This window comes from Sminthopsis crassicaudata, chromosome 1, assembly GCF_048593235.1.
Source record: "Sminthopsis crassicaudata isolate SCR6 chromosome 1, ASM4859323v1, whole genome shotgun sequence".
NCBI classification, from domain to species: domain Eukaryota; kingdom Metazoa; phylum Chordata; class Mammalia; order Dasyuromorphia; family Dasyuridae; genus Sminthopsis; species Sminthopsis crassicaudata.
The window spans coordinates 738,015,948-738,043,496 of NC_133617.1; the positions used below are offsets into that span (position 1 = coordinate 738,015,948).

Here is a 27,549-nt window from a genome sequence, read left to right on the forward strand (position 1 = left end):
ACAAGGTTATTTCAAGCAGTTAAAACCTTCAGGCTTAATCTATTTTTTTTTTCTGAACTCCTCTTCTACTTGAGGCCCTCAATCAGTCTACTGATCCCATGTTTATTAGTCAATATTCTTCTAAATATTTATCTCTGATGGTGGCTAGGCTAAAAACCAAGTAAAAGGGATTTGCCTAAAAACTATCCAACAGCTCTGAGAATTCAGCATTCCTTTTTGCAAACCCTAAATCTCTTCTGTTAGTCCATGTAGGTGAGAAGGTAAAGAGAAGGTACAGGGTCAAGCTGAGAGATTAGAAGGCAGGTGGAGACTGAACTAATGTTTTAGCCATATTCCTGGCCCTTTTGTGGACAGATAAGGCTGCCACAGACTCCAAAGGCCCTACACCTTTACAGATAAAACCGTTTTCTTTTTATGAAATTCTTTAAGATTTCAGCTGTTCACAGATTCTGACCTGGGGGTCCCCTCAATTTGAATGAATCTGTAAGACTTCACTGGATTCCTTTTTGTTTTTTTCTCATCCTTCCCTTTCTCTGATCACATGGTCGCCACCCTAGCTCATGCCCTCATCATCTAAGCCTCCATGTTTCCAATCTCTCCTCTCTCCGATATCTTCCTCCACATGGCTGCCAAAATAAGATTCCTAATCACATCTCTACTCCTGTCACTCCACAGCTCAAAAATCTTCTTTGCCTCTCTTTTGCCTCTAGGATCAAATGATAAACTCAAGCTGACATTAAAAACCCTCCACCTACCTTTCCAGGCTCATTCATATTAGCCCCCTTCACTCAGCCTGCTGGTGGTTTCCACCATTCCTGCTTGCTGTAGTCCACAGATATCTTCCACCCCACATGTCCAAATGAACTCGTTACCTTTCTCCCTAAGTCTTCCCTTTTCTATCATCACCCAGGGGACCACTGCCTCCTAGTTCTTCTAATTCACAGCCTACGGATTATCCTGGATCTTCACTTCCCCACCTCCCTACCCCGGCCATATTCAGTCTGTTACCAAGAGCGGTCAACTTGACTTTGGTAATATCCTACAAATATATGACCGGATCCTCTCCTCTGCTACTGCTACCACCTTGGTACAGGCCCTCATCATCTCACACATGGACCATTGCAATCGCCTGCTGGTTAGTCTACCTGTCACAAGTTGGACTCCAGTCCAACCACACTCAACTGCCAAAGAGATTTTCCTAATGCACAGTTGACTATGGCACCAGACCACCAAGTCAATAAAATCAAGTGTCTCCCTCCAACAATAGCAAGTGTAAAATGCTCCATTCAAAATCCTTTACAATCTGGTTACATTTTCAGTTTTCTTGCCCCCAGTCCCCGCCATGTACTCTGTAATTGGATCTCCTGGCAGTTTCTTACACAAGACCCTCCTCCTGCCTCCATACTTTCCCACCAGGTGGTCCCCAGACCTGAATGCTCTCCCTTTTCCACTCTGCCTCCTGGCTTCCCAGCTTCCTTCAAACCCCACCTTCTACAGGAAACCTTTCCCAACCCCCTTAATGGTAATTTCTTCCTTCCCTAATTATCTCCAATTTATCCAATCTACAATTTGTCTCAACAAATTGTCTCCCTTTTAGACAGTGAACTCGTTAAGACAGTCTTTTTGCCTTTCTTTTTATCCCCTGGAGGAAAGACTGGGGCTGATGGTTTTGCACAGCCGGCCTCATTTAAGTCCAATTCACTTGCAAGTCAAGACATCCTCCCCCCCCCCCACCCCCCTCGCTCCCTTTGGTCCCTTTGGAGAACTAAGGATGAACAGCAACCACAACTTTTTTTAAATTATTAAATCTTTTTGTTTACAAAACATACTCATGGGTAATATTTCAACACTGACCCTTGCAAAGCCTTTGTGTTTCTAATTTCCTCCCCTTCCCCTAGACGGCAGGTAATCTAATACATGTTAAATATGTTAAACTATATGTAAAAAATATATAATCACAACTGTTTGGCACAATGGTTGGCACATCTCTTTTCAATCATGTCCATCATGTCCATTTGATATTTTCTTGGCAGAGATACTGGAGTGCTTTGCCATTTCCTTCTCCAGCTCATTTTACAGATGAGGAAACTGAGGCAATCAGGACTGAGTGACTTGCCCAGGGTCACACAACTAGTAAGTTTCTGAGGCAGGATGTGAACTCAGGAAAATGAGTCTTCCTGAAGCCCATCATTCGATCACTTCACTATTTAGACATAGTAGGTGCTTGAGAATTTGCTTATTTGGTGAGTGGTAAGATATCCCAAGCCATTAGGCTTTCCCACAGTAACCCTCTGATGTAAAAGTCATGATGCTAGGTGCTTCTCCACTGGGTTCCCCCAAGAGGGTTCCAGGTGACCCCCTCCCCAAAAACCCAGGCCATTTCTGACAATCCTGGGAACACCAGAGGTCTATAAGAGGAAGGAAACGGGACTTGTGGAGATGGAGCTGTGGCAAGAGCAGGGAAGATGAGAGGCAGCTATGAACCTCTGGAATCCACACTAACTCTTAGTCATCTCTACCCCCCAGGATGGGGAAGGCTGGGGAGTAACACTAAACCGATTTCCTAATGTGGAAAACAAGTGACAAGCCGCAATTAGTGCTGCTTAAAAGGCAGGAGATTCCCTCTGGGCAAGCAGCCTGTGACCTTCAATTCCTCAGAGAAGTGAAAGCTGGCAGAAGGAAGGAAGCCAGTTATTCCTGCTGTCTGCACCCTACAAACAGCAGCAGGCTGCACCACAACTTGCCGGTGCTCGGAGCGCCAGCGACTCGCCCAGCTGCACCTCGGGCCCCAACATGGCAGGAAGACTGGGGGTCCCCCTGAAGCTGCTGCTGCTGCTGCTGCTCCCCCTGGACGGCTTCCAGGCCCTGAGGATCTGCTCCTTCAATGTCAGGTCCTTTGGGGAAGCCAAGAAAAGCAACTCCAGGGCTATGGAAGTTATTGTGAAGGTAAGATCCACACCTGGGACTCCCCTGGTAGTCTGGCTGCTCTCCCAGGGAGCTCTCTGCCTCTAGGCTCAAGCTCAGGCTGAATTAAATGCCCCAACCAAGCCTCCCCTTTCACAAAGTTGGGTCTAGGAGGGCTAGTGTGGAGTAGAGAGAAGCATACTGGAACGGGAGCCAGGAGCTGTGTGGAGTTTGAATCCTGATACCCTCATTTATGTGCTGTGTGTCCCTGGGCAAATTGTTCAACTCTTCTCTACCTCAGTTTCCTTATTTGCAAAATGCTGGGATTGGGATAGTTGGTCACTTTAAGTCCCTTCCAACTCCAGAGCAATGATCCTACGTCCTTGGGTTCTGATTGTGCTTTTGACATTTGGTCACCTTGGACAAACTGATAAACCTCTCGGAATCTCAGTTTCCTCATCTGAAAAATGGACTTAGAAAGAATGCTTAGAGAGGGCAGCCCCAGAGAGAGCTGGCTTCAGAGTGTGGATGATTTGAGTCCAGTTCTGCCCCGATCCATACTGACTATGTGAACCTGGGTCACTTAGTCTCTTGATACCCCTCTTTAAAAAGAGTATATCGGTACAAAGAGTATCATTACCAAGGAAATCAGAGACTGAGTCCTCAGTGGATACCTTGTTCTCATTGGCCCCAAAAGGCAAAATAAGGAGCAAAGATCAGGGGAAATATATATATATTGAGGCTCAATGGCCCCAAAAGGCAGAATAAGGAACAAAGATCAGGGGAAATATATATTGAGGCTCAATGGCCCCAAAAGGTAAAATACAGAGGAAAGATCAGTGGAAATATTATTGAGGCTCAATAACAGTGAAAACTTCTGCCATGTTGGCTGCCCCAAAGTGGGGTGCGCTGCCTTAGGAACAGTTGATTCTCCTGCACTAGATATCTTTGAGCAAAGGTCCATTGGGACTTAAAGGTTGGACTAGAGGGCCAATGATGTCCCTTCCAAATCTGAGAATCCGTGCTTAAAAACTCAATCCCAAACACTCTTACAAGTTAACTGAACTGATTAGTAACTATTAAAGTTTAAATAATTCCCTCCCATCCATAGAACTTCCTAATCATTTCCCAGAGTCTCCCTCCAGCCTTGGATGGATGATTGTTTGCTTGTGATGTGATACAGCAATGATATGGGGTCCCCTGATTTTAGGGAGATTTCTGTTCTAACAATGTCAGTAATCTTAAATCTCCTGGCTTTGGAGTCTGCCTCAGGACTTCCCACACTCCGATCTAAGAAGGACAATGTTGAGAATAGACCTCTCCTCAGTTCATTGCTGACTCATAATCTGGTCAGTGAGCACCAAATTCTGGAGACCTCCACCCCTCTGCCCTACCTGTGGGCCATAGAATTAGCGTGTCAATGACAGAAAGCTGGATAAAGGGCTCTCCTGGCTTTTGCTAATTTCATTTGGAACTTAGCCCACTTGAACAATTACAATAAAACTTTGCCCCTTGACTAGGAAATGGGTTCAAGCCTGAAAATTCTTTCGAGACACTCGTGATACCGGTCTGTGACCCCAAACTTTTGGGGTCCCCTTCCCAACTTCAACACTGGGATGAAGATCTTCGCTTCTCCATCATTTTTTAGTCACTTTTCCTCCTGTCTGGGTGTAATTAGCTTAGATGCTCTTCTTCCAATTCTGCTCTTTTTTGGGGATAAGCCAGCAAAGTCAACTGAGCATTAACAGCAATTAAGATCATCTTCTTTCTCCCAGAGTTAAGACCTATTTAATCTTGGGCTTTGGGGCTGGGTCTGAGCCTGTTATCTAGCCAATTGATATTTTTTATGGCATAAGAGGCACAATCATGCTAGGAGTAAATAGGGAGGGATTCTATACAAGGAAAATATTTTCTTATTTCAAAATGTAAAGACCCCCATGTTAACTCGGTAATGGCTAAGGGAGGTATTGTGGGATAGGAGGCGGATTTGTAGCCAGAAGGGACCTTAGAGTTCATGAGTCCAACCTCATTTCAGAGGAAATGAGAAGTATTGAGTAATTTGCCTAAAGTAACTCAGGTGATGAGTAGCATTGTCCCACTTGCTTATTCATCACTCTAAAGATGCTAGCTGGGTTTGGAAGTTTTATTTTTTGTTTTGTTTTTTACATTTTTAAGTTTTACTGCTATTTTTTTAAATATCACTTTAATTTCTGAATATAGTTCCTCTCCCTTACCACTCAGTGAGTTATCCCTTACAACAAAAAGAGGAAAAAAATGGGCTGATGAAAAGTTCAGCAAAACTAACCAACATGTGAGTTGGGAATGATGTTCCATGTAACTATTTTTTCCCTGAGGCTACTTAATGACTACACAAGACAAAGAAAAACCTGAAACTGAAAATTGTGTAATTTCAATGTCCTGAAAGGGTGGAGAAAATGCTCTTCCCTTCTTTGCAGTGGAGGGGGAACCATGGAAAATTGCACAGAAGGGCAGCTAGGTGGTTCAGTGGATAGAGCACCAACCTGAAGTCAGGAGGAGAGGAGTTCAATCCTAGCCTCAGCTGTGTGACCCTGGGCAAGTCACTTAACCCCAATTGCCTCAGGGAAAAAATGATAGAGGTTTGTGTGTTCCAAGGATTCTCATGGAAGGAGGAGCCTTGGGACTCCCTGCCCAGGAAGCAAGACCTGTCACACAGCACTCCTTTGAGATTGATGATTCATGAGTTGCCCCTTGCCTACAAATCAAACTACGCCCAGTGTGTTTACTGGTGATTCATGGCCTTTTCCACCTTGAATGAGTTTGCTTTTGTAATGTGTCTGAAACAGCACGGGATGATGGAAAGAGAGAGAGCTGGGGAGTTTGGAGCCTGTTCCTAATGCCCGCTATCTATGGGGCCTTGGGATGGCTGAAAGACCATAGGATTTAGGGGTCAAGGTGTGTACGGTCAAACCTATGTGACATTGACCAAGTGACTTAACATCGTAACACCTCAGGGTCCTCACTGGTAGAATGCAAGGGTTTGACTGGATGATTTCTCAAGGAGCCCCTCACCTCCATCATTCAGTGACTTTATGGTTTAAATTAAGTTCCTGAGAGCAGGGATCTCTGGGATGCCTTGTTCAGTACTACCTACTCTCCAGAAGAAAATTTTGACAAGTGACTCTCATGTGCTGGGCACTGTACTGGGTGCTGGGGACAAAGACTAAATAAAAGAGTCTGCTCTCAAGGAGCTTACTTTCTACTTGGGGATGTTGGGAGAGGGGATGTGAAGAGTCAAGAGCACAGGGAAAATTGAGGAGGGAGAAAATGCCAATAGCGAGGGCTAAGAGTGGGGATCAGAGAAGGTTCCCTGGCAGGAAAAAAGACACTGGGTGGAGGAGGGGGAAAGAGGAAAGAGGGTACTCATGGCCTTGGAGGGGACACAGCTTGTGTGTATCAACCATGAACAGTCTGGTTCAGCTGGGATGTAAAGCACATGCAAGAGAACAAAAGTGGGAGCCAGATCACAGAAGCCATTAATGCTAAGGGGAAAGACTTTGTCTGTTAGTCTATAGGCAATAGAGAGCTATGGAAGGTTTTATAGCTGCCTGGAGATATCAAGCTATGAGAAAAATGGCAAGGTACCTGTTCCTTAGAATAAGTAGAACTTGACTAGGACAGAAGTATGTCCCTGAACTTTCCTGTTGGAGTTCTGCTCTAAAGGCAGTCAGGGTCCAGGGATGGGACTGAATCTGACCGCCTTTTCTCCCATGATCTTTCAAGCAGTCCTCCCTCACCCTCTGCTCTTGGAACTATGATTCGTGATGACGGTAACTAGTATTTGTACAGCATTTTAGGATTTGCAAGGTGTTTTACATACATCATCTCAATGGTCTTCACAACAATCCTGGGAGATGGATGGTTTTGCAGATGAGGAAACTGAGGCAGAGTTGAAGTTAAGTGTTTGAGGCAGTTTTTGACGTAAGATCTCCCTGAGTGCTAGTGCAGTACCAAGGCTCAGATCCAATCCTGCTTCCTGCAGGAAGCCTAATTCTCTCCAGTGGTTAGTGCCCTGCCCCATCTTCCGAAGCCAGGAAAGAGATTAAGGATCTAACAGGAAAAAGCAGACGCATCAGGGGGGTGATGGGCAGATGAGGTAAGGTCATGGGTTACATCCACAGGAAGAATGTGAGCCATGGACAGTTCCCTGGCAGATAAGACCCAGAACAGGGGTCAGAGCCAGCACATCCCAGCTCACTGAAGCCAGTAGTGGCTTCCATCCATGGGAGGGAGCAGATTTTTGCTGTTGCTGGCTTTAAAAATGAGACTCTCTTCCAGAGGCAAATAGGAGACAGCCCCAGTGAAGAGCTACTCAAGTGGAAAATGGCATTTGGTGATCAGGAGTGCATTTTACAATCACTAAAGTAATCCTTTCACAAGCAGGGACACAATGGCATATGGAGAGCAGAATGTGGGCTAGGGCTTCACAAGCTGAGGGCAGAATGCATCCTCTCACACTGCCAGCTGGGGGATCATGGACAAGGAAACGAATATCTCTGAGTCTCCCTTTGTTCACCTCGAAAATGGGGGTAATAAAACTTTAGTGCCTACCTCCCCCCAAGTTGTCATAAGACTCAAATGGCTTACGACACATTAAAGCTTGTTGTCATTTCGATCATGTCCACTTATTCATGATCCCTTTGGGAGTTTTCTGGGTGGGAATGGTTTGTCATGTCCTTCTCCAGCTCATTTTACAGAGAAGGAAACTGAGGCAAACTGGATAATTTGTCCAGGGTCATAGAGCTAGTAAGTGTCTGAAGTCAGATTTGAACTCAGGAAGACTGCCATGTCTTCCTGCCTCCAGGCCCCACACTACCCATTGTGTCACTGAGATGCACATAAAATAATTATTAAATTATTAAAATTAAAATATTCAAAAATTTCACCAATCCTTTTAGGATACTGTGCATGTGATATAGACATACCTACACACATTTATATTCACACTTCTGAGACAAAGTATATGTCAATATGCATATATAATATGTACACCTATGTATTTGTGTTGTGTGCTTACACGTGTGTTTATATACATGTAGATATAGTGCATTGTGTATTTACACATGTGCATGTGTGGATTGAAGTTTTTTGCAAATTTTAAATTACCGTGTAAACGTCTATTATTATTATTCCTACCAGAAAACCTGGAATAAGTGACATGAAATATTAATATAAACATACATAATATGTCCACCTATAGAATTGTGTCAGTGTACTTACACATGTGTTTACATATATGTAGATCTAGTACACTGTGTGTTTATGCATCTGCATTGTGTATTGAAGTGATCTGAGAATTTTAAACTGCCATGTAAACATCTGTCATTATTATTCCTATCAAAAAACCTGAACAGGTGGTATGAAATGTTAATATAGCCATATATAATATGTACACCTATATATTGTGTCGGTGTACTTACACGTGTGTTTACATATGTGTAGACCTAATACACTGTGTATTTATACATGTGCATTGTGTATTGAAGTGATTTGAGACTTTTAAACCGCCATGTAAACATCTGTCATTATTCCTATCAGAAAATCCAGAACAGATGACATGACATGTTAATATATGAATATATAATATATACCCATGTAATTGTCTGTGTTTATGTATATGTAGATCTAGTACTCTGTGTATTTATACATGTGCATTGTGTATTGAAGTGATCTAAGAATTTTAAATTGCCATGTAAACATCTGTCATTATTCCTATCAGAAAATCTGGAACAGGTGACATGAAATATCAACAAAGGGAACGTATGGTTGAACACATTCATCAGTATTTGTCTCACACTGATCAGGAAACAGGGACAGAAATATGTGACACCTAGGACGTGTGTCCTGTTGCTGAGCCCTCCACACCTGGGATTTCTTTGGGTTAGGATGATGAGGACAATAAATGAGGCTCAAAAGGAAAGATGGTTCAATGCTTTCTTCTCCTCCAAAGTAACCAAAGGGCGGGTCCCGTTAGCCAATTCATTCGCTACTCTATGCTGTGTTAAAACAAAGTCTTTATTGATAGTAAAGGGATAGACTGGCATTTGGCCTCTAGGTTGAGAAAGGCCAAACTTGCCTGAAAGGGCAGGGGACTCCAGAACAAAGTTGGCGGGCACAAGGAAAAACCAAGTGCAAGAAATAGAATTTTGGAAATTCATTTTATACATAATCAGGGCCATAAAACAAAGTTTGTTCTTCGGATATAGAGATGTTATCCAAGAAGTTCCAAAGAGATTTGTAAATAAGACAGGAATCTCTCCTAAGGATGTAAAATTCTATTAATCATTTGTGTCTCAGGTTATCTCCTTCAACCTGTCCCAAGACAGGAAATTCCTGTTAATCATTTGTATCTTGGGCTATCTCTTTTAACCTCACCAAGGAGAGCTCTCTCTAAAAACTCCAGCCCATAGCACAAAAAGAAGATGTGATGGCAATGTTAAGTGACTATTGGAAGCAGAAGGATTGACAGACATTTACAGCCTGATTTTTTGGCCTTCAGAAAATCCTAGAGTCAGTCTACCAGCAGACAAAAACGAAGTTTTGTTTCTTTGATGTAATCTCTTCCTTTATGCAGATAAGCATCAATGGAGGAAGCAATGGGGTCCAACCCCCTCATTTTATAGGTGAAAAGGCTTACCAGGTCAGAAGATGAGCATTAGTTAGAACCAGATACTTACATATTGCTGCTAGATTAATTTTTTCAAAAACATTGTTAGATACTTGTCAATTTTTTGATCAGGAACATCCAATGACTCCCTGTTACCCTAAGGCAATGTGACATAATACATAGAGAGCTGAGTTCATTCAGAAAAGCCTGAGTCTAGCTTCTGACAGATTTTTGGCCTTTAAACTCATAGTGATCTGAGCCAATAGTGTCCAACTCACATGGAAATAAGGGTCACTCAACTATACCCAGAAATTCCAGGGTGGAGTGGGAAGCATATATTGATTCAATTTTTAAAAATATAATCTTATAGTTGTTTAATTGTTTTTTTATTCACTTTGTTAAAAATGTCATTATTACATCTGAATCTGGTTTGAGCTGGACTTCTCTCTAAATAGTTCTTAAAGACTAGACGCTTCAGAGGAGGTGCCCACCTGCTTGAGTAGGAGTCTCTTCACTAGGGAGTTCTTGAACTCCATGGGTAATAACTCCATTTTGTTCTCAGAATCACAGTATTTCAGACTTGTCAATATTTCACACATGCGTGTGCCCATCATTTTATCAGTGTCACTTGTTAGGCTCTCTGGGATGAATAAACAGACTCAATTTCCCTTGTTGCCATGACCTAGCTAAAAAATACTGAACAGGTTTCCTCTGATGTCTTGCTTTTTGTTTTTGTTTTTGTTTTATCATAGATCATCAGCCGCTGTGACATCATGCTTCTAATGGAGATCAAGGACTCCCAAAACATCATTTGTCCCACCTTGATGAAAATGCTGAATGGGTAAGAAAACACAAGTCTTCAGCCCCCTTTTATGCCAACAGACAAGGGCAAAAGAGAACTGAAAGAGGGAAGGAAGGACAGAAGCTGAAACACCTAGTCACATCTGCTCACATTTCCTAGAGCACTTATATCCCAAGGAAGAATCTTTACTAATACTTTATTTAAAATTTTTGCATCAATATTCATTAAGGATATTAGTCTATAATTTTCTTTTTCTGTTTTGACTCTTCCTGGTTTAGATATCAGTACCATATTTATGTCATAGAATGAATTTCACAGGACTCCTTCTTTATCTGTTTTTCCAAACCATTTATGTAGTATTGGAATTCATTGTTCTTTGAATATTTGATAGAATCCTCTCATGAATCCATCTGGCCCTAAAGATTTTTTTCTGAGGGAGTTCATTGACAGCTTGTTCAATTCTTTTGCTAAAGGTTTATTTAAGTACTTTGTTTCCTCTTTTGTTAATGTGGGTAATTTATATTTTTATATATTCATCCATTTCAATTAGATTGTCGGATTTGTTGGCATATAATTGGGCAAGATAGCTCCTAATTATAGGAAAGGCCTTTAGGAACCATTCAGAATGAATATGCAAAGGTTAAAATCACAAAATTGAAAATAAAGGAAGGAAAGATATGAGAAGTCCATTTATTGAAGAGTCAAGAGTTTCCTCTTAAGCTGTCTGGCACATTTAACTTGAGTCTAAGACTCAATTTCCCCATTTGTAAAATGAGGCTAGATAGGCTTCAGCAAGAACATTCTAAGACTTTAGAATTCTTGAGAGGAGGAAGGAAGGGAGGGCTGAGAATAGTAAATTGGCCTTCTTAGCCCAAAGTTGAACTCTGCCTTCCTGAGAACCTGCCACCATCTTCAGCTTTCACCATTTTCCCCTTCTGGGTGATATAGATCAGTCTCAGGGTGGAAGAGATAGGCAGCTGGGCTGGAGACTTCTTCATGTGCACTGCTAGGTGACACAATTCTGCCTCATAGGACCAGATATTTACAGTCCAAAGGTCCCTTAGACACTAAGTCCAATGCTGCCATTTTATAGATGAAGAATCTGAAGGCCAGAGAATGGAAGGGACCAAGATCCCACAGACAGGATCATGGGTATAAAGGCACAGTGGGATCTTAGAGGCTTATTAACCCATCCCTTTTGTTTTATTGATAAGAAAAATCAGTGATTTGTCCATAAGTAAGTGGCAGGACAGATCTTTTTAAGTCAGGGAGCTCTGATCCTAATTCAAAGTTTTCCATTATGTCCTAGCTGCCTCCTATGGCCTCCACTCTCCCTCAGATCCCCTAATTGGAAAATGTTTCCCATTCTCACTTGACAGAAGTCCAGAGGTGCTTGAAAACATGTTCTCACAAGTACATTACAATATCCTTTTAAAAGAAATTAGATTAATGAGTCATTTGCATACAAATCATCAAAATAAGACTGGGCTATTCTAGTTATTCAAAACAAGCCTAGCCTTACATAAACAGGAAGCTGGAGTTCAATCTACTATGACCAAGTTCTGGGTTTGGCTTTTTAAAAAAATGCTGAAAGCCCAAGTTCTGCATGGGCTGCCAAGGGGCCCAAAAGTTCCCCAAAATAGAACTCCGAAGTTCTCCAAGACTCCAGATTCTGCACACATAGAGAAGGGGACGACTGAGCTAGGATGCTACGCCCTGTTGGGGCCTTCTCAGGACTGAATCCTTCATTTCCTGGTAGAGAGTGAGAGCAGAAAATAGTCACTTTAATCTGAATTCTTACAACTTGGGGGAAAGTTGGTTCCAGCATGTATTTGGCAAACATGAATAAAACCAAAATCTCACAAGTTCAGGATAATAAGTAGAGGGAGCTAAGGGGATGGAGAAAGGACAGATGAAGCCCAGAAGGAAGAAGGCCAGTTTCCACTAAAAGAGTCTACAATGGTCATTATTTTCAGGCATTCATACAAAGCCACAAAATCCCAAAATTGGAAGGGATCTTAACGTCTTCCAACCACAACAAAAATGAACATTTTAATAGTACTTTAAGAGCTTGTAAAGCTCTTTCCATTTATTTTCTAAATATGTAGGATAATAACAACAGAAATCCCCTTCACAATACATCTGATAAGTGGCTGTCCAATTTGTTCTGAAAGACTTTCAATGAGAAGGAGCCCACCATCTCAGAGGTCACTTTGAGTGTAATTCAGTAAGGGAGTTTTTCTTGATAGGAAGCCTAAATCCCTCTTCCATATGGCAGAGACTCAAACCCTTCCTTACACTGTGGACTTAGGAACTGGAAGGGGCCATCTGTATCCAGAGAGACTATGGAGACTGTATGCGGATCACAACGTAGTATTTTCATTTTTATTGTTGTTGTTTGTTGCTTGTTTTTTTTTTCCTCATTTTTTCCCCTTCTGACTTGATCTTTCTTGCACAGCATGATGGAGGTGGAAATATATTTAGAAGAATTGCACATTTTAACCTATATTGAATTAGTTGCTATTCAAGGGAGGAGGGAGAAGGAAGGGAGGGAGAAAAATTTGGAACACAAGGTTCTTCAAGGATGAATGCTGATAATTATCTTTGCATGCATTTTGAAAAATAAAAAGCTATCATTATTAAAAATAATAATATTTTATTTCTCCTACTTACATGTAAAAACAACATTTATTTAAAAAATTTTTGAGTTCCAAATTTTCTTTCTCCCTCCCTCATCTCCCCCCTCTCCCTGAAACAATAAGCAATTTAAGACATGCATTACTTTAAAAAAAAAAACCCTGTAAATTTAATTTTTTCCTCAATAGTATTTTTTCTAGTTATCTGTGAAGATAGTTTTCAAAATTCATTTTTGTAAGATTTTGAGGTACAAATTTTTTCTCTCTCCCTCCCTTTTTCCCCTCTCCCCAAGACAGCAAGCAATCTGCTCTAGGTTAACTTGTAGTACTTTCAAGGAGAGAAGAGAGCACTAGGCCTAGAGTCAGACCTGGATTTGGATTCTTTCTTGATGCTCATTAGCAATCAGAAGAGTCATTTAACCACCTTACACCTCAGTCTCCTTACATGTACAATGGGAATAACATCTATAATATCTAACTCAAGAATCATCAATAGATTGCTATTTATACTTCTATGTGGACTCATTATCCCTCTTGTTATAATGTAACTATACATTATATTATATACAGTACATATACAGGATATAATGTATCTATAGGGATATTTCATTCTCCAGCCCTAAGCAGACTGTTTTTGAGTCATTTTTCAGTCTGTCCGATTCTTTATGACCTCATTTGAGGTTTGCTTGGCAGAGATACTGAAGGAGCTTGCCATTTCCTTCTCTTGCTCATTTTACAGACAAGGAAACTGAGGCAAACAGGATTAAGTGATTTACCCAGGGTCACATAGCTAGTAAGTGTTGGATATTCCTGACTTTAGGCCTGACATTCTATCCTTTATACTGCCTAGCTGCCCCACTTGTCACATAGATGCTTTTGTTAATAAATAACTTTTGGAAAGGATCTCAAAAACCATCCAGACCAGTTCCCTTCATTTACAAATGAGGAAACTGAGGTCATTAAGTGACTTATGCAGGAAATAAAGATCAGAATGAGGACTTGAACTTCAGCCCCCTGAAAACCTTAAAGCACTATCATTATACATTGCTCTTGTGATTAAGTGTCAAGATCCCAGAAACCAGACTCAGAAAGGAGAAGCTAAAGAAAGAACAAAAGCACATAGTGGGTTTGCAGATGAGAAGACTAAAGACCCAAGATGGTGGGACAATGTTGACTTAGGAAGCTCATGGGAAATCTTTCTGTCTTCTAGGAAATCCCAAAAAGGCACCAAAGAGTACAACTGCATAATTAGTAACCGGCTGGGAAGAAATGCCTACAAGGAACAGTATGCTTTTCTCTATAGGTGAGCACAAATTTCAGTGGATCTGGGAGGTCAGTAATGTTAATGCTCTTCCTGTGTTGCTCATGTTCCCTTCTCAAGCTCTTAGCTGATACTCTTATCTATATTCTGTAATTCTCTCTTTGGGAGACTTGACCCAATAGGCTGAAGTACTTAGAGCAGGGGTTCTCAAACTACGGCCCATGGGCCAGATGCAGCTGGTAAGGATGTTTATGTGGGGGCAGCTAGGTTTCACAGTGGATAGAGCACCAGCCTTGAAGTCAGGAGGACCAGAGTTCAAATCTGGTCTCAGACACTTAACACTTCCTAGCTGTGTGACCCTGGGCAAGTCACTTAACCCCAGCCTCAAAAAAAAAAAAAAAAAAAAAAAAAGAGGATGTTTATGTGGCCTGACGGGTTATGGCAAATGGGCTGAGGGGCAGAGACAGAGTGTGAGCTTTTGTTTTTACTATAGTCCAGCCCCTCCCACAGTCTGAGGGACAGTGAACTGGCCCCCTATTTAAAAAGTTGGAGGACCATTGACTTAGAGAGAGTCCCTCAATCCCCTCACTTTACAGATGAGGAAACTGAGGCACAGGGAGCTCACATCATAGAAGTAGTAAATGACAGAATCGGGACTTGAATGTAGGCCTTCTGCCTCCAAATCCAAGGTTCTTTCCAAGGCCTCCATCCTTTTAGATCTGTCTCTTAATATAGCACGGCTATCAATGACCATATATCTTTTTTTTCCTTTGACACTAGCTTTCAGTTAGAACCAGTTCTTATAGTTGCCATGGCAATTCACAAAAAACTATCTTTAAAGGTATAGATGCATTTTGGGTGTACATTTGGCGAAGGCTTTACCTCCAATGAAATCCCAGGGTTTTCCAGGTATCACAGGAACCCATAACCCCATGTAGAAATGACTTTTTTTTTTTTATAAAGCCTATCTCAGAGAGGTAGTGTAACACAATGGATAAAAAGCTGAACTCAAAAAGCCAGGAAAATATGGGAGGGGGAGGAAGTACCATCTCTGAAATTATGAATAAATAAAAATGTTGGTCAAATCATTTAACCTCTTGTGCCCCCAACCAAATGTTTAAGACTTTTAAGCTGCAGAGAGGGTGGATGACCTTCATTAGTAGAGGGTATTTCCTATAGTAGCAGTGAAATTACAGGTCCATTTGATTACTACACAACCCTCATCGCCTCTGCAAAATGAGCTAGAGATCACAACTAGCACTTGCACAATTTATGGTATTTGTTGGATTACATAATATTTATTGAGGTTGATCATAGTTTATGGAACAGCCTAACAGTTGGGTAGGTAGTTTGACCTTTGGCCTATTGGATTCAATTGACTATTTATTAAGTGTCTAGGACTTGCAAAGCACTGGGCTAGAAATAGGGATGCAAAGAAACACAACAATCCTCACCCTCAAGGAGCTTATCTTCTGCTGGAGTAAAATAGCATATACGTACCAAGTATGAGTAATATTGTGCAGAGAACGTCAAAATGGGTAGAGCACAAGGCTCGGGAAAGTCCGGATCCCCTGAGCTGAACTTGGAGGGAAGCTGGAGATTCACATGTTTTAGTTTTGCCAAATCAGAAAGTTATAGGTGCTTTCCCCCAAAGAGGATATTAGTCCAAAGTCTTCGTGTCTTCAAAGTGATTTTTAAAATTTTTTTAAAATGGAAGTGGCTCACACCAGATTTCTGTTTCCTTTTTACTTTATTTAGGGAAAGTATGGTATCTGTGAAGAAAAGCTATCATTATCATGACACCCAGGAAGGAGATGAAGATGTCTTTTCCCGAGAACCTTTTGTGGTCTGGTTCTACTCCCCTAAAACAGGTGAGTCAGCTAAGAGCACCAAATTTATTGGATCAGATGATCATAGAGCAAGGAGGGTCCCTTAGAGATCAGAGCTCAACCCCTTCATTTTACAGATGAGGAAACTGAGGCTCAGAAGGAAGTAACTTGCCCTAAATGTGCTCCCGACTCCTGACTCTAACCCTATGACTTCCCTAACTTGTAATGCATCCTTTGGTGTTAATTATAATTGTGCGTCATTGGAAGTGTCCAGATTGATGGGAATGATCTATGGCACCTCCTCTGTCCTCATATAGTACAACTTGTGCTTTCTCTAAGAGAATTCATCTGTCAATCAGCCCCAAGAGAACTTGCAATTCACTTATTTTATCTTTCCATTTGACTATATGTGTGAACACATACACATATACATATATGTGTGTATATATTTATATATGTTTATGCATATATATACATATACATATATGTACATATACGTATATATATATATATATATATATATATATATATATATATATATATATATATATATATATCTCCAACCTATAACTATGCTAAGGGAAAGGAGGAAAGAAGGCATTTTATAGCCCAATCACCTCTGGACCAACCCAGGCTGGGGTTCAAATTGGGGGTAAAAGTGTCTTACACATACTAGGTGCTTATTAAATGGTGAATTGAATTCAAGATGCCAAAGGTCATAATCAAACTACCTGCATAACTCCTAGGCTGATCCTAGGCTAAGGAAACCATAATATTCTGGTCAGTAATAAGGGGGATGCTGTTTCCTTTTTATTCTGTTTCTATGACCTGGACAAGGGAGAGCTTGACTAAATCCCTGTTCTCTCCTATTCCTAAAGCTGTCAGAGATTTTGTGATCATCCCTCTACATACGACACCTGAGACGTCTGTTCGAGAAATCGATGAGCTCTTTGATGTCTACATGGATGTAAAACATCGATGGAAGCCTGAGGTTACTACCATCTCTGTCACGGGCTTTAAATATTGATCAAGAGAGGCAACCCCATAAACCATTGGAGTGACATAGTCAGGCCTGTGCTTATGAAATATCAATATGGCAGCTCTAGGGAAGATACAGGTTCAAAGATAGGAAATTTTGACCTTGAAAGCAGCTAGGTGAGTGGAGAGAAAGGAACAGATGCAAGAGAAGTGGGATGTGACCCACAACATTTGGCAGTTGATTTGATAGGTTCAGGCAGAGAACGTGAAGAGCAAAGAATGATTCTGAAGTTGCAAACTTGGAGAACTGGAGAGATGGAGGTGCTCTTAATAGAAATGGAGAAGTTAGGGAGACAGGTGGATTCAGAGAGAAAGAGAATCAGCTCATTTTCTGTTCTGTAGAATGTCAGAATCATGTGAGAATGCATAAAGCTCCTTCCCCTTCTAGGGAGTGTTTGAGATGATGTATGAGGTTTCTTTCCTTTTTGTGATCACAGGCAACCTCTCTGAGCTCCTTTATATTAGATGAGAAAGTAATAGGAGGAGGTGGAAATCAGAAGAATTACTAGCAAATTGGGTAGAAGAGAAAGAAATTAGAAGAGAAGGTGGGGGTCATCAGGAAGAGAAGGAAACTTAATTTTGCAGTGTACACTGAAAGGCCGTTTCCAGCCACACTCACCATTTTGGGGGGAACAGTATGTCCAAGGCCAAGGTCTGATACTCCTTAGAAATCTGGGCAGGCAGCATAAGTGGAGCTCAAAGAAAGACAGAGAACAAAGCTTGTTCAAGTCTAAGGTGAGATTTCCTACTTGACAGCTTGGTAAGGAAAAGAATTTTCTCCTAAAGGGAGAAGGAAGTACCCTGAAAGTTTGACATTCAAACTTTCCTGACATGTGTTTTCTTTTTTTTTTTTTTTTCTTTTTCTTTTTTTTTCTCTGAGGCTAGGGTTGTGACTTGCCCAGGGTCACACATCTAGGAAGTGTTAAGTGTCTGAGACCACATTTGAACTCTGGTCCTCCTGACTTCAGGGCTGGTGCTCTATCCACTGTGCCACCCAGCTGCCCCTTTTTTCTTTCCTTTTTTTTTTTTTTTATTTACAAGATATACGCATGGGTCATTTTTCAACATTAACTTTTGCAAAAACTTCTGTTCCAATTTTTCCCCTCCTTTCCCCCTAGATGGCAAATAGACCAATACATGTTAAATATGTTAAAGTATAATGAATTTTTTTTATAAAAGAAAACTCCTCTCAAAATGATAGAGAGGAGTCCCCAACCCAGTACAGTGAAATAGTAAGTATAATACTCCTGCTTGAAGGCAGAAAATATTTATCCTCATACATGATTACAAGGAATATGGGGGGACAGTATCAGCCACAAAAACTATCAGAGACTCTCCAAATAAAAGCAAAAAGGGGTTTATTATGATCTCTTGAGAAAAGGCATCTCCCATCTGACAAGGTGTTTGTCAGTAAAAGGAGTGCAAAGTAAAAACTGCAAAATGCAAGATTAAATAACCTGAACAACAGAACCCCCATTTCTCCCATAGTTTGGGGGAGCCAGCTTGCATTCTAATCAGAAATCTAACCCAGAAATAAAAGAATAAATTGCTTTCAAAAGAGGTACTTAAATGCTAATTAAGAAGTGGTGGGAAACAGGAGGGGACAAACACCTTGCAACTTTTTTAGCTCTAGCTCTACTGGTTATTATAAAGTCTCAAGTCACAAGTAAGGTATAATTTAAGGCCGTATTCCCTTGAGAGGGTCTTCACTCAGTTAATTCCACACATGTGTATGTACTAGGTGAAGATCTGTCAGAGTTGTGTAGTCATTGTGTAGACCTGGGTGACATTGCATGAATGTGGAGGATGCCATGTAACTTTTTATAGATCTATGAGGCAATATAGAGACTTGTGTAGACCTGACATTGTGTAAATGTGGATGATGTGGGATAGCCGGTATTGTAGAGTTTATAGGCATTGTGTAAAGACAGGAAAGCACTGTGCGGATGTCGACAGTATCTTGTATGAGGGGCAGTGGGTAAGGTCGTATAGCGATGGGCGGCGTTATATAGATATTGGTATTATATAGTTTTGGATAGCTTTGTGTTGGTGTAGTGACACTGCAAACACGGGTGATTTTATGTAGGTATGGGTACTGTGTAGATGCCAGTAATATCGTATAATTATAAGTAGCATTACGAGATAGAGGAGGGTGACATTGTATAGAGATTAGCATTATGGTATAGAGGAGGGTGACATTGTATAGAGATAGGTGACACTTTATAGCCTTAATAATAGCTAATGCTTATCTGGTATTTACCATGTCCTAAGCTCTTTACAATTATTATATTGTTTGATTTTCAGAAAAACCTTGGGAGGTGGGTGCTATTTTTACCTCCATTTTTACACAGGAGAGAAACTGAGGCTCAAGGAAGTTCAAAGTGTTAGCCCAAAGCTTGACTCACTACCCCACGCAACCTTTTCACGAGTGCTTGTCTTGACGTTTTTTGTCATCCACAATTCTGGTTCTTTGGAGGTGGAGACGCTCCATACAATCAGCCAGAAAGCACCAAGAAAAGAACAGTGTGAAAAAGATGGCCCCCGGTCTCAAGGAGAAGCTTTATGGCTGAGAGGGCTGGGCAGTGTTCCCCAAATGTTCTGGCCACTTCTCTCCTGCTTATTCCCTATTCAGTTCTTGAATCAGTTTTGTACACTAGAGCTGGAAGTGACCTTGGACCCCATTTTATCCAGACCCTCATTTTTTCATTTGAGGAAACTGAGGCCCAAATGACTTGTGCAGGATTACCAAAGTATAATGAGAACTCAGGATCTGACTCCAAACATAGCACTCTTTTCTCTATACTCAGGAATCTTGTCATAACTAGGACTAGTGGAGAATTTTAACTCTAATACAGGATATTCTTTTTTGTTGATTTTATATTTTTAAGGAAGAGAAAGAAATCCAGTTTCTGTGAGTATGGGGGAATCACAAAGCTTCGGTTTTAGTGTTGTGGGTTATAAGCAAAAACATCTGTAAAATCTTTGTATTTCTTGACTCAATAAGCTTGTATCTTTTAGAACTTCATCTTCATGGGAGACTTCAATGCTGGCTGTAGTTATGTCCCAAAGAAGTCCTGGAAGGAGATCCGACTTCGGATGGACCCCAAGTTTGTCTGGCTGATCGGTGATAATGTGGACACAACAGTCAAGGAAAGCACCAAGTGTGCCTATGACAGGTGAGAAGCTCCCTCCCCACCCCAGCCTAAACCACTCACAATTCCTGCGGATTGCAGCTCCCCCCAAAAAGGGCTCCCCTGTGCCCGGCTCATTTCTGAAAGGAAATCAAAGGGGATGCATGAAGGTTTAACACCCAACTAAGTAGTAAAGTCATCCAGATGAAAGACCAGCCATCCCAGAACCCTGAGTTGGCTCTGGGATTTATTCTAATTGACAACAAACTCACCTTCTGTGAGATTCCATTTTGCCCTATTTAGTTCAGAGAATAATTCTACCATTATTTTGTTTTTCTTACAAAGTTCTTAGAGTTCTTAGAGACACTACTGCTTAGCAATCTGACCCCTCCCCAATGACTTTAGTCATCACCTCTGTTCAACTGACACCTGGATCTATATGGCAGCATCAAGGAGAAGCTGGGTGGGATAGTGGAAAAATCATGGGGTTGAGGTCAGAGAACCTGGACAGAATCCCAGATCTGCCTCTATAGAAGAAGGAAGGAAGGAAGGGAAAGAAGGAAAAAAAGGAGGGAAGGAAGGAAAGAAAGAGAGAGAGAGAGAGAGAGACAGAGAGAGAGAGGGAGGGAGGGAGGGAGATAAGAAGGAAGAGAGGGAGGGAAGGAGGAAAGAAGGGAGGGAGGGAGAGATACTTCAAAGGGAAGACTACACCTGGCCTTCATTTGAAGCTCCTCTAGTCAAAAGGCCAAAGGAACATAGATGGAGAGTTGGGAGGAACTTTGGACACCGTGTGCTTCAACCCTCTCATTTTACAGAAGACAAGACATCAGCCCAGGGATGTTGAGACCCTGGATATCTTAGAATCAGCAGGAGTCAGGATAAGCAAAAGTCTTTATTCCTGGCCTTTTGGGGTCGCCATCAGGGGATTAGTTCTAGCAATCTCCATACCTCCTTCCTCTTTCACCACCTCCAAGAGAGAATGACTCTGCCAGTCCTACTTATCTCTCTTGTCCCTCTTATCTCTCTCTTTTCCTTCTTTGTCCACACCCACAGATGGAGCCAGCACAGAATAGTTGGGGAGGGTCATTCTCCAAGCATATGTTAATAGAGAATTGTCCAATTGGTAATTAGCCCTAGGTTACCTTGCCCCTGCTCAGTTCTAGACCTTTACATCTCCCGCTTTCTTTTGTTTTAGAACATAGGTGGTCATGCCATCCCTGACTTCTCAGGGAGGTGAGAACCCCAAAAAGGAGGTGATCACACCCTCCCTGACTTCTCAGGAATGGAGGTGAAAACACCAAAAAGGAGGTGATCACGTCCCCCCTCCCCCGACTATTCAGGAAGGGAGGTGAAAAGCACCAAAGGGAAGTGGGGATTGCTAGCGGGTTTCTGGGCTGAAGGGTCTTATTAGAGACAGGTATGCATAAACCCATCAGCATGGGAGGTGTTACACAAGCACATAGCAATAATGCACAGGCTATTAGTGATGACTCTCCCCACAGTCAGTGCAGGCTCAATGAGATGTAACAAACATGAATTGTACATGCAAGTAGTGATATAACAAGCAATATAAATCAACAGAGTTATATAAAAGATTTAAAGAAGTCCTAGAAGGAGGGTATGTAAACATCAGTCACACATACACCTTCTTCAGCAGCCAAGAGAGAGTCCAAAACCAATCTATTGTCCATTGCTTCACGTGTCAGGGAATCTAATGATCCCCACAAGTTTTTGAAGTCCTGCAACAGTCTTATGTCTCAGAGAATCCAATGATTCCTGAGGGCTTTCAAGTCGTACAACAGTCTTATCATGTCTCAGAGAATCCAATGATTCCTGAGGGTTTTCAAGTCCTGCAACAATCTTATCACATCTCAGAGAATCCAATGATTCCTGAGGGTTTTCAAGTCCTACAACAATCTTATGTCCCAGACAATCCAATGATTCCTGAGGGTTTAGAAGTTCTACAATAACATTATCATGTCTCAGAGAATCCAATGATTCCTGAGGGTTTTCAAGTTCAATAATTTTTGATGTCCATGAGTCAAATGCCATAACTGCCATGCTCTTTCAGTGGTGGGCACAGTCAGCAACAGAACCACCCCATGTTTCTTGGGTCTTCTCTTTCGTTTCAAGGGTCTGTTCTGTCTGTCTCTGATGGACAAGGCGAATATGGCTCGTTGGCATCCATCTGATTCCTTCTCCATCTGTAGAGATACAAGCAAACCCTCTCCCCCATCAGATAACCTATCTGTCCCTTCCATTCACCACTTTCTGGGTCTCTCCACATGACCTGGTGATTATCTAAGGACAGTAGAGCTGCTCGCACTGGACACTGTCCTTCCGGTGAGTTATAAAACCTGTCTGCCGGAGCTAGTGCATCTTTGTCAAAAATTTAAAAATTAATGGTATAGAGAATTAAATTTAGAAGTTCTCTAGGGTTACCGGTGGCTCCCCCTTTCTTTTGTTTTTGGAGGAGTGACTTAATGTCTCTGTTTCTTCTCTCTACTATTGCCTGACCTTGAGGATTAAAGGGTATGCCAGTGGTGTGTAAAATCTTATACTGTGCACAAAAGTGTGTAAAATGTTTGGACGTATATGCAGGTCCATTGCCTGTTTTTATTGCTTGTGGCACACTCATAATTGCAAATGCTTGTATAAGGAATTCAGTGACCAGTCGGGCTATCTCTTTTGCTGATGGTATTGCAAAAGTGAATCCTGAAAAGGTGTCTACCACAATGTGGATAAAAGATAGACGACCAAAAGATTTATAATGGTCACATCGAGTCTCAAATCAATCCACACCTCCTTCCTCTCTCACCACAGCCAAGAGAGAATGATCCTGCCTGTCTTACTCCTTTCTCTCATCCCTCTCTTTTCCTTCTTTGTCCACACCCACAGATTGAGCCAGCACAGAATAGTTGGGGAGGGTCATTCTCCAAGCATATGTTAATAGAGAATTGTCCAATGGGTAATCAGCCTTAAGTGCATCTGTTCAGTTCTAGCCCTTTACACAGGGAGATTCATTGTCCTTCCCAAAAGTTATATAGGTATTGATAGAAGCAGGATTTGAATCTACATCCTCTGACACCAAAGTCTGTGTTCTTTCTATTGTATTTCTGAATCAATTTGGAACCTTTTAAATGGAGAGGTGGGTCCTGCAGAATATTTCCCAAATCAGTCCATATCCATCAGGGATTTGAAGAAAGGTCCTTTCCTGTACATGAACAGAAAGCCACCTCCTCCAGACAATCCATGGGACACCACCTGTCCTGGTCAGAGGAAATAATATTCTAATAGCTATGAGGTATCAGTTGTTAAGGGCAGCTAAATGGCTCCATTCGCTGGGCCTGGATTCAGGAAGTTTCATCTTCCTGGGTTCCTTCTGGCTGTGTGGCCCTGGGCAGGTTCTTCTTTGCCTCATTTGCCTCAATTACCTTATCTGTAAAATGAGTTGGAGAAGATAATAGTAAACCAAGAAAACCCCAAATGAAGTCACAGAGTCAGACATGATTGAAAAATAAGTGAATAATATCATTTGTTCATTACACCATAGCCAAGTTTGGGATAGGACCATCAAAGACATCTTTTTAATATATATATATATTAAAGCTTTTTATTTACAAGACATATGCATGAGTAATTTTCCAGCATTGACAATTGCAAAACCTTCTGTTCCAAATTTTCTCCTCTTTCCCCCCACCTCCTCCCCTAGATGGCAGGTAGTCCCATACATGTTAAATATGTTAAAGTATATATTAAATCTAATATATGTATACATAGTTATATAGTTACCTTGCTGCATGAGAAAAATCGGATCCAGAAGGAAAGAAAACCAAATGCAAGCAAACAGCAACAGAAAGAGTGAGAATGCTAGGTTATGATCTACATTCAGTTCCCACATCCTCTCTCTGAGTGTAGATGTCTCTGTCATCACTGAACAATTGGAACTGGTCACCAAAGACATCTTAAAATAGTCCTTGGAGTTCATCTTTCAGTCAGGAAGTCTGGGTTTCTTTGGGCCCTGGCTGCTTTCACATCTGCAGACCAGTTCACAGAAACACAAAGTGCAGAGCATCAAAATCCCCAGGCCCGAGGGTTTACTTCATCCCAGGAGGTCCGCCACTATCAGCTAAGTGTGTAGCTCTGCATATTTGCAAAGAGCTCACTCTAGTTTCTCTTGTTCTGAAGTTTGGAATTTGTTTCTGTTTTATGAAGCTCCTTGGTTCCCCTCAGGATGTCCAGGGAATTTCCTTTGCAGAAGTAGTCACTGTGGGAAGGCAGCATCTGCTGATAGGGAAAAGAGAAGTCTCACCAGCTCCTCCAACCCTCATGAGAGGAAGCGTCCCTAGCCTTGGAGCAGCTATTTCAAAACCAAAAGTCATGAAGGATGAATTTCCCCCTTGCCCAAAGTTCCTCTCATTAAACCCAGCTGTGTCCCCATTCCAACCCGCTGGCAGGAGCAAAGACAGACCTATAAATATCCAATCAAGACTCTAATCCAGAGACTGACTCAGTGATGTTTTCCTCCCTTTTCCTAGGATTGTGGTCCACGGCCAGAAGATAAACAATTCCATTGTTCCAGATTCTGCCAAGACCTTTCACTTCCATAAAGCCTACACGTTGCCTGAAGAGGAGGTAAGTCTGCCCTCTTGCACTTTCTCTAGAGATCCTGAGTTTGTTCCCATGCACTCTCACTTCTGAGGGTGCTGGGAAAACATTTGAAGGTGGAGATCTTTCCATCCCGGAGTTGTTGTTTAGAACTTGGGTCACCTGTTCTGCCTGGGCTTCCATCTTGTTTTCTGTGAAAGAAGAGGTTGAAACAGGTGGCCTCAGAAGGTCCTTCCTTCCTCTGAATCTGTAATTAGCTGGACGTCCCATGGAATCAGGGAGGACAGCCATCTTTGGCCCTTGGCACACGGGATTGGCAATAAATGTTGGCCAAAATGGACCAAGAGTCTGTTCTAGTATTTCTAAAACTTGGGGGATTTCTCAAATTCTGAATTTATTTGGATCTAGAAAAACTCATCTTCTTGAACTAAAATCTGGCCTCAGACACTTACCAGCTGTATAACAAGTCACATAGTCCCATTTACCTCAGTTTCCTCATCTGTAAAATGAGCTGGAGAAGCAAAATACAAACTACTCCAGTGTCTTTGCCAGGAAAGCCCCCAGTTGTGATGACACAACAAAGAGTTGGACATGTCTGAAGTGACTTAACAACCACAAATAACAGGCCACTTTCTCTCTCTGAGCTTCGGCTCCTTCATAACTACAAAAGGAGTAGTAGAGGATGGATACAGTTCCATCTGAGAGTCTGTGACTTATTGGTTCTTTTCTTTTCTTAGGCTCTGGATATCAGTGATCACTTTCCTGTGGAGTTTGAACTGCAGCCTGGGGGAAGCTTCACTAACCTTGTCAGATCATTTGCTCCCCAAAAAAAGAGAGGAAGGAAAAAGTCACAGCGTGGCTAGAAGCAGATTCTTATAACTCCCTCCTTTTATTTTCCTTTTTAATAACAAAAAAGCACCATGGAAACCATCCAACCCATTTACACCAGTTTGACCGTGTTCCATTGAGGGAAAGGGGGCTTGATTAAAGCCAAAAGAAATGGATTAAACCTTAGCTCTGAGACTTTTTACCCGTGTGACCCAACTGTACCTCCTTGTCCTCAGTTTCCTCCTCTGTATAATGAGAGAATTGGGCCAAGGTGACACCTGAGATCCCTTCCAGCTCTAGATCTAAGAACCTAGTAGTGCAAAAGTGTTCATAACCTCTGACCCAGTCCACTGTGACAAAAACAAAGCTCCCTTGCAAACCAAAATATTTATAGCAGTATTTTTTTTATGGCAACAAATAAGTGGAAATCAAGTAGGGAATGGCTGAACCAATCGTGGTTAAGTCAATGCAGTAGAATATTATTTAGTACAAAATGACAGATAACATTAAATTCAGAGAAACCCGGGAAGATTTGCCTCAACTGATGCAGAAGGAAATAAGAAGCGAAAACCAGTCAATGACAATGGTATTAAAGAAAAGATTTCTCAAAGGACAACAAATTTTTGAGTAACTGAAAAACCAGTAATGGTCCTGGACACTGGATAATAAAGAGTGGGTATTTAAGGGCTGGATGTTTCCCACATTATCAGAGGAGATCACTCTATCAGTTGTTTTTGCTTAATTGAGTTTCTTTGTTCATTCAGGTCAATTTAACAAGCATTTCTATGTGTGCCATATTCTGGGGATATGAAATCAAAATGAGACGATCCCTCAAAAAGCTTTGCTGTTGAGCTCATATTCTTTGTCATCCAGTGTTTGATTGAGGTTGGGATCAGGGAGGAAGGTCAGGAAACCTAAGGGGATAAAGTATATCCAGCAAAGATTGTGATTTAGAAACTAAAAGCTTTGTCTGGATGCAGATTGAAGAATACTATTTTCATTGTTTTTGTTGTTTTTTTCTTTCTTGTGGTCTTTTTCCTTTTTTGGATTCATCTTTTACACCGTGACTAATGTGAAAATATGATTAATATGATTACATACTGTATAATCTTTATCAAATTGCTTGCTGTCTTAGGGAGCAGAGGGAGGGAAGGAGAAAAATTTGAAATTCAAAATGTTATAAAACTGTATGTTATGTATGGGACTACCTGCCATCTAGAGAAGGGGGTGGGGGAAAGGAAGGGAAAAGTTGGAACAGAAGGTTTTGCAAGGGTCAGGGATGAAAAATTACCCATGCATATGTTTTGTATATAAAAATCTATAATAAAAAATAAAATTAAAACAGTGAATGTTAAAAATATCTTTACATGAAATTAGAAAACATTAAATGCTATTATATTGGAAAATTTTTTAAATGATGATCAGGATACTCTTAGAAAAACTTGGACTTACATGAATTGATGCAAAGTGAAATGAAAGAACCAAGAGAAGATTGTACATCATAATAGCAATATTGATCAATGATTAATAGTGAATGACTTTACTATTCTCAGCAAGACAATTCTGAGGCAGTGATGATGAAATATGAAATCCATCTCCAGAGAACAAACTGATGGAGTCTGAATACAAATTGAAGCATACTTATTTTTTTTATTCTTTATTTTTCTTGGCTTTTTTGAGGGGGTCATCTGTGTTTTCTTTCACAACATAACTCAGATGGAAATACATTTCACATGTATAGCTTATAACAAATAGCTTGCCTTCTAAATAGGTAGGGAGGAGAGACCATTTGAAACTCAAATTTTTGAAAAACAAATATTAAAATTGTGAAAAACTTTTAAAAGAAATTAAAAGCGGGGCAGCTAG

The 27,549-nt window shown here is 41.2% G+C and overlaps 1 protein-coding gene across 1 annotated transcript; it reads left to right on the top strand.

Moving 5' to 3' along the window:
- Positions 1–2,643: 2,643 nt before the first annotated feature.
- Positions 2,644–27,025, top strand: LOC141551976 (deoxyribonuclease gamma-like). Its single transcript, XM_074284276.1, has 8 exons — positions 2,644–2,946; positions 10,303–10,391; positions 14,199–14,291; positions 16,008–16,120; positions 16,957–17,069; positions 20,135–20,292; positions 24,786–24,882; positions 25,593–27,025. The coding sequence occupies exons 1-8, from the start codon at positions 2,794–2,796 to the stop codon at positions 25,716–25,718; spliced, it is 942 nt and encodes a 313-aa protein (XP_074140377.1). The 5' UTR covers positions 2,644–2,793; the 3' UTR covers positions 25,719–27,025.
- Positions 27,026–27,549: the final 524 nt, after the last annotated feature.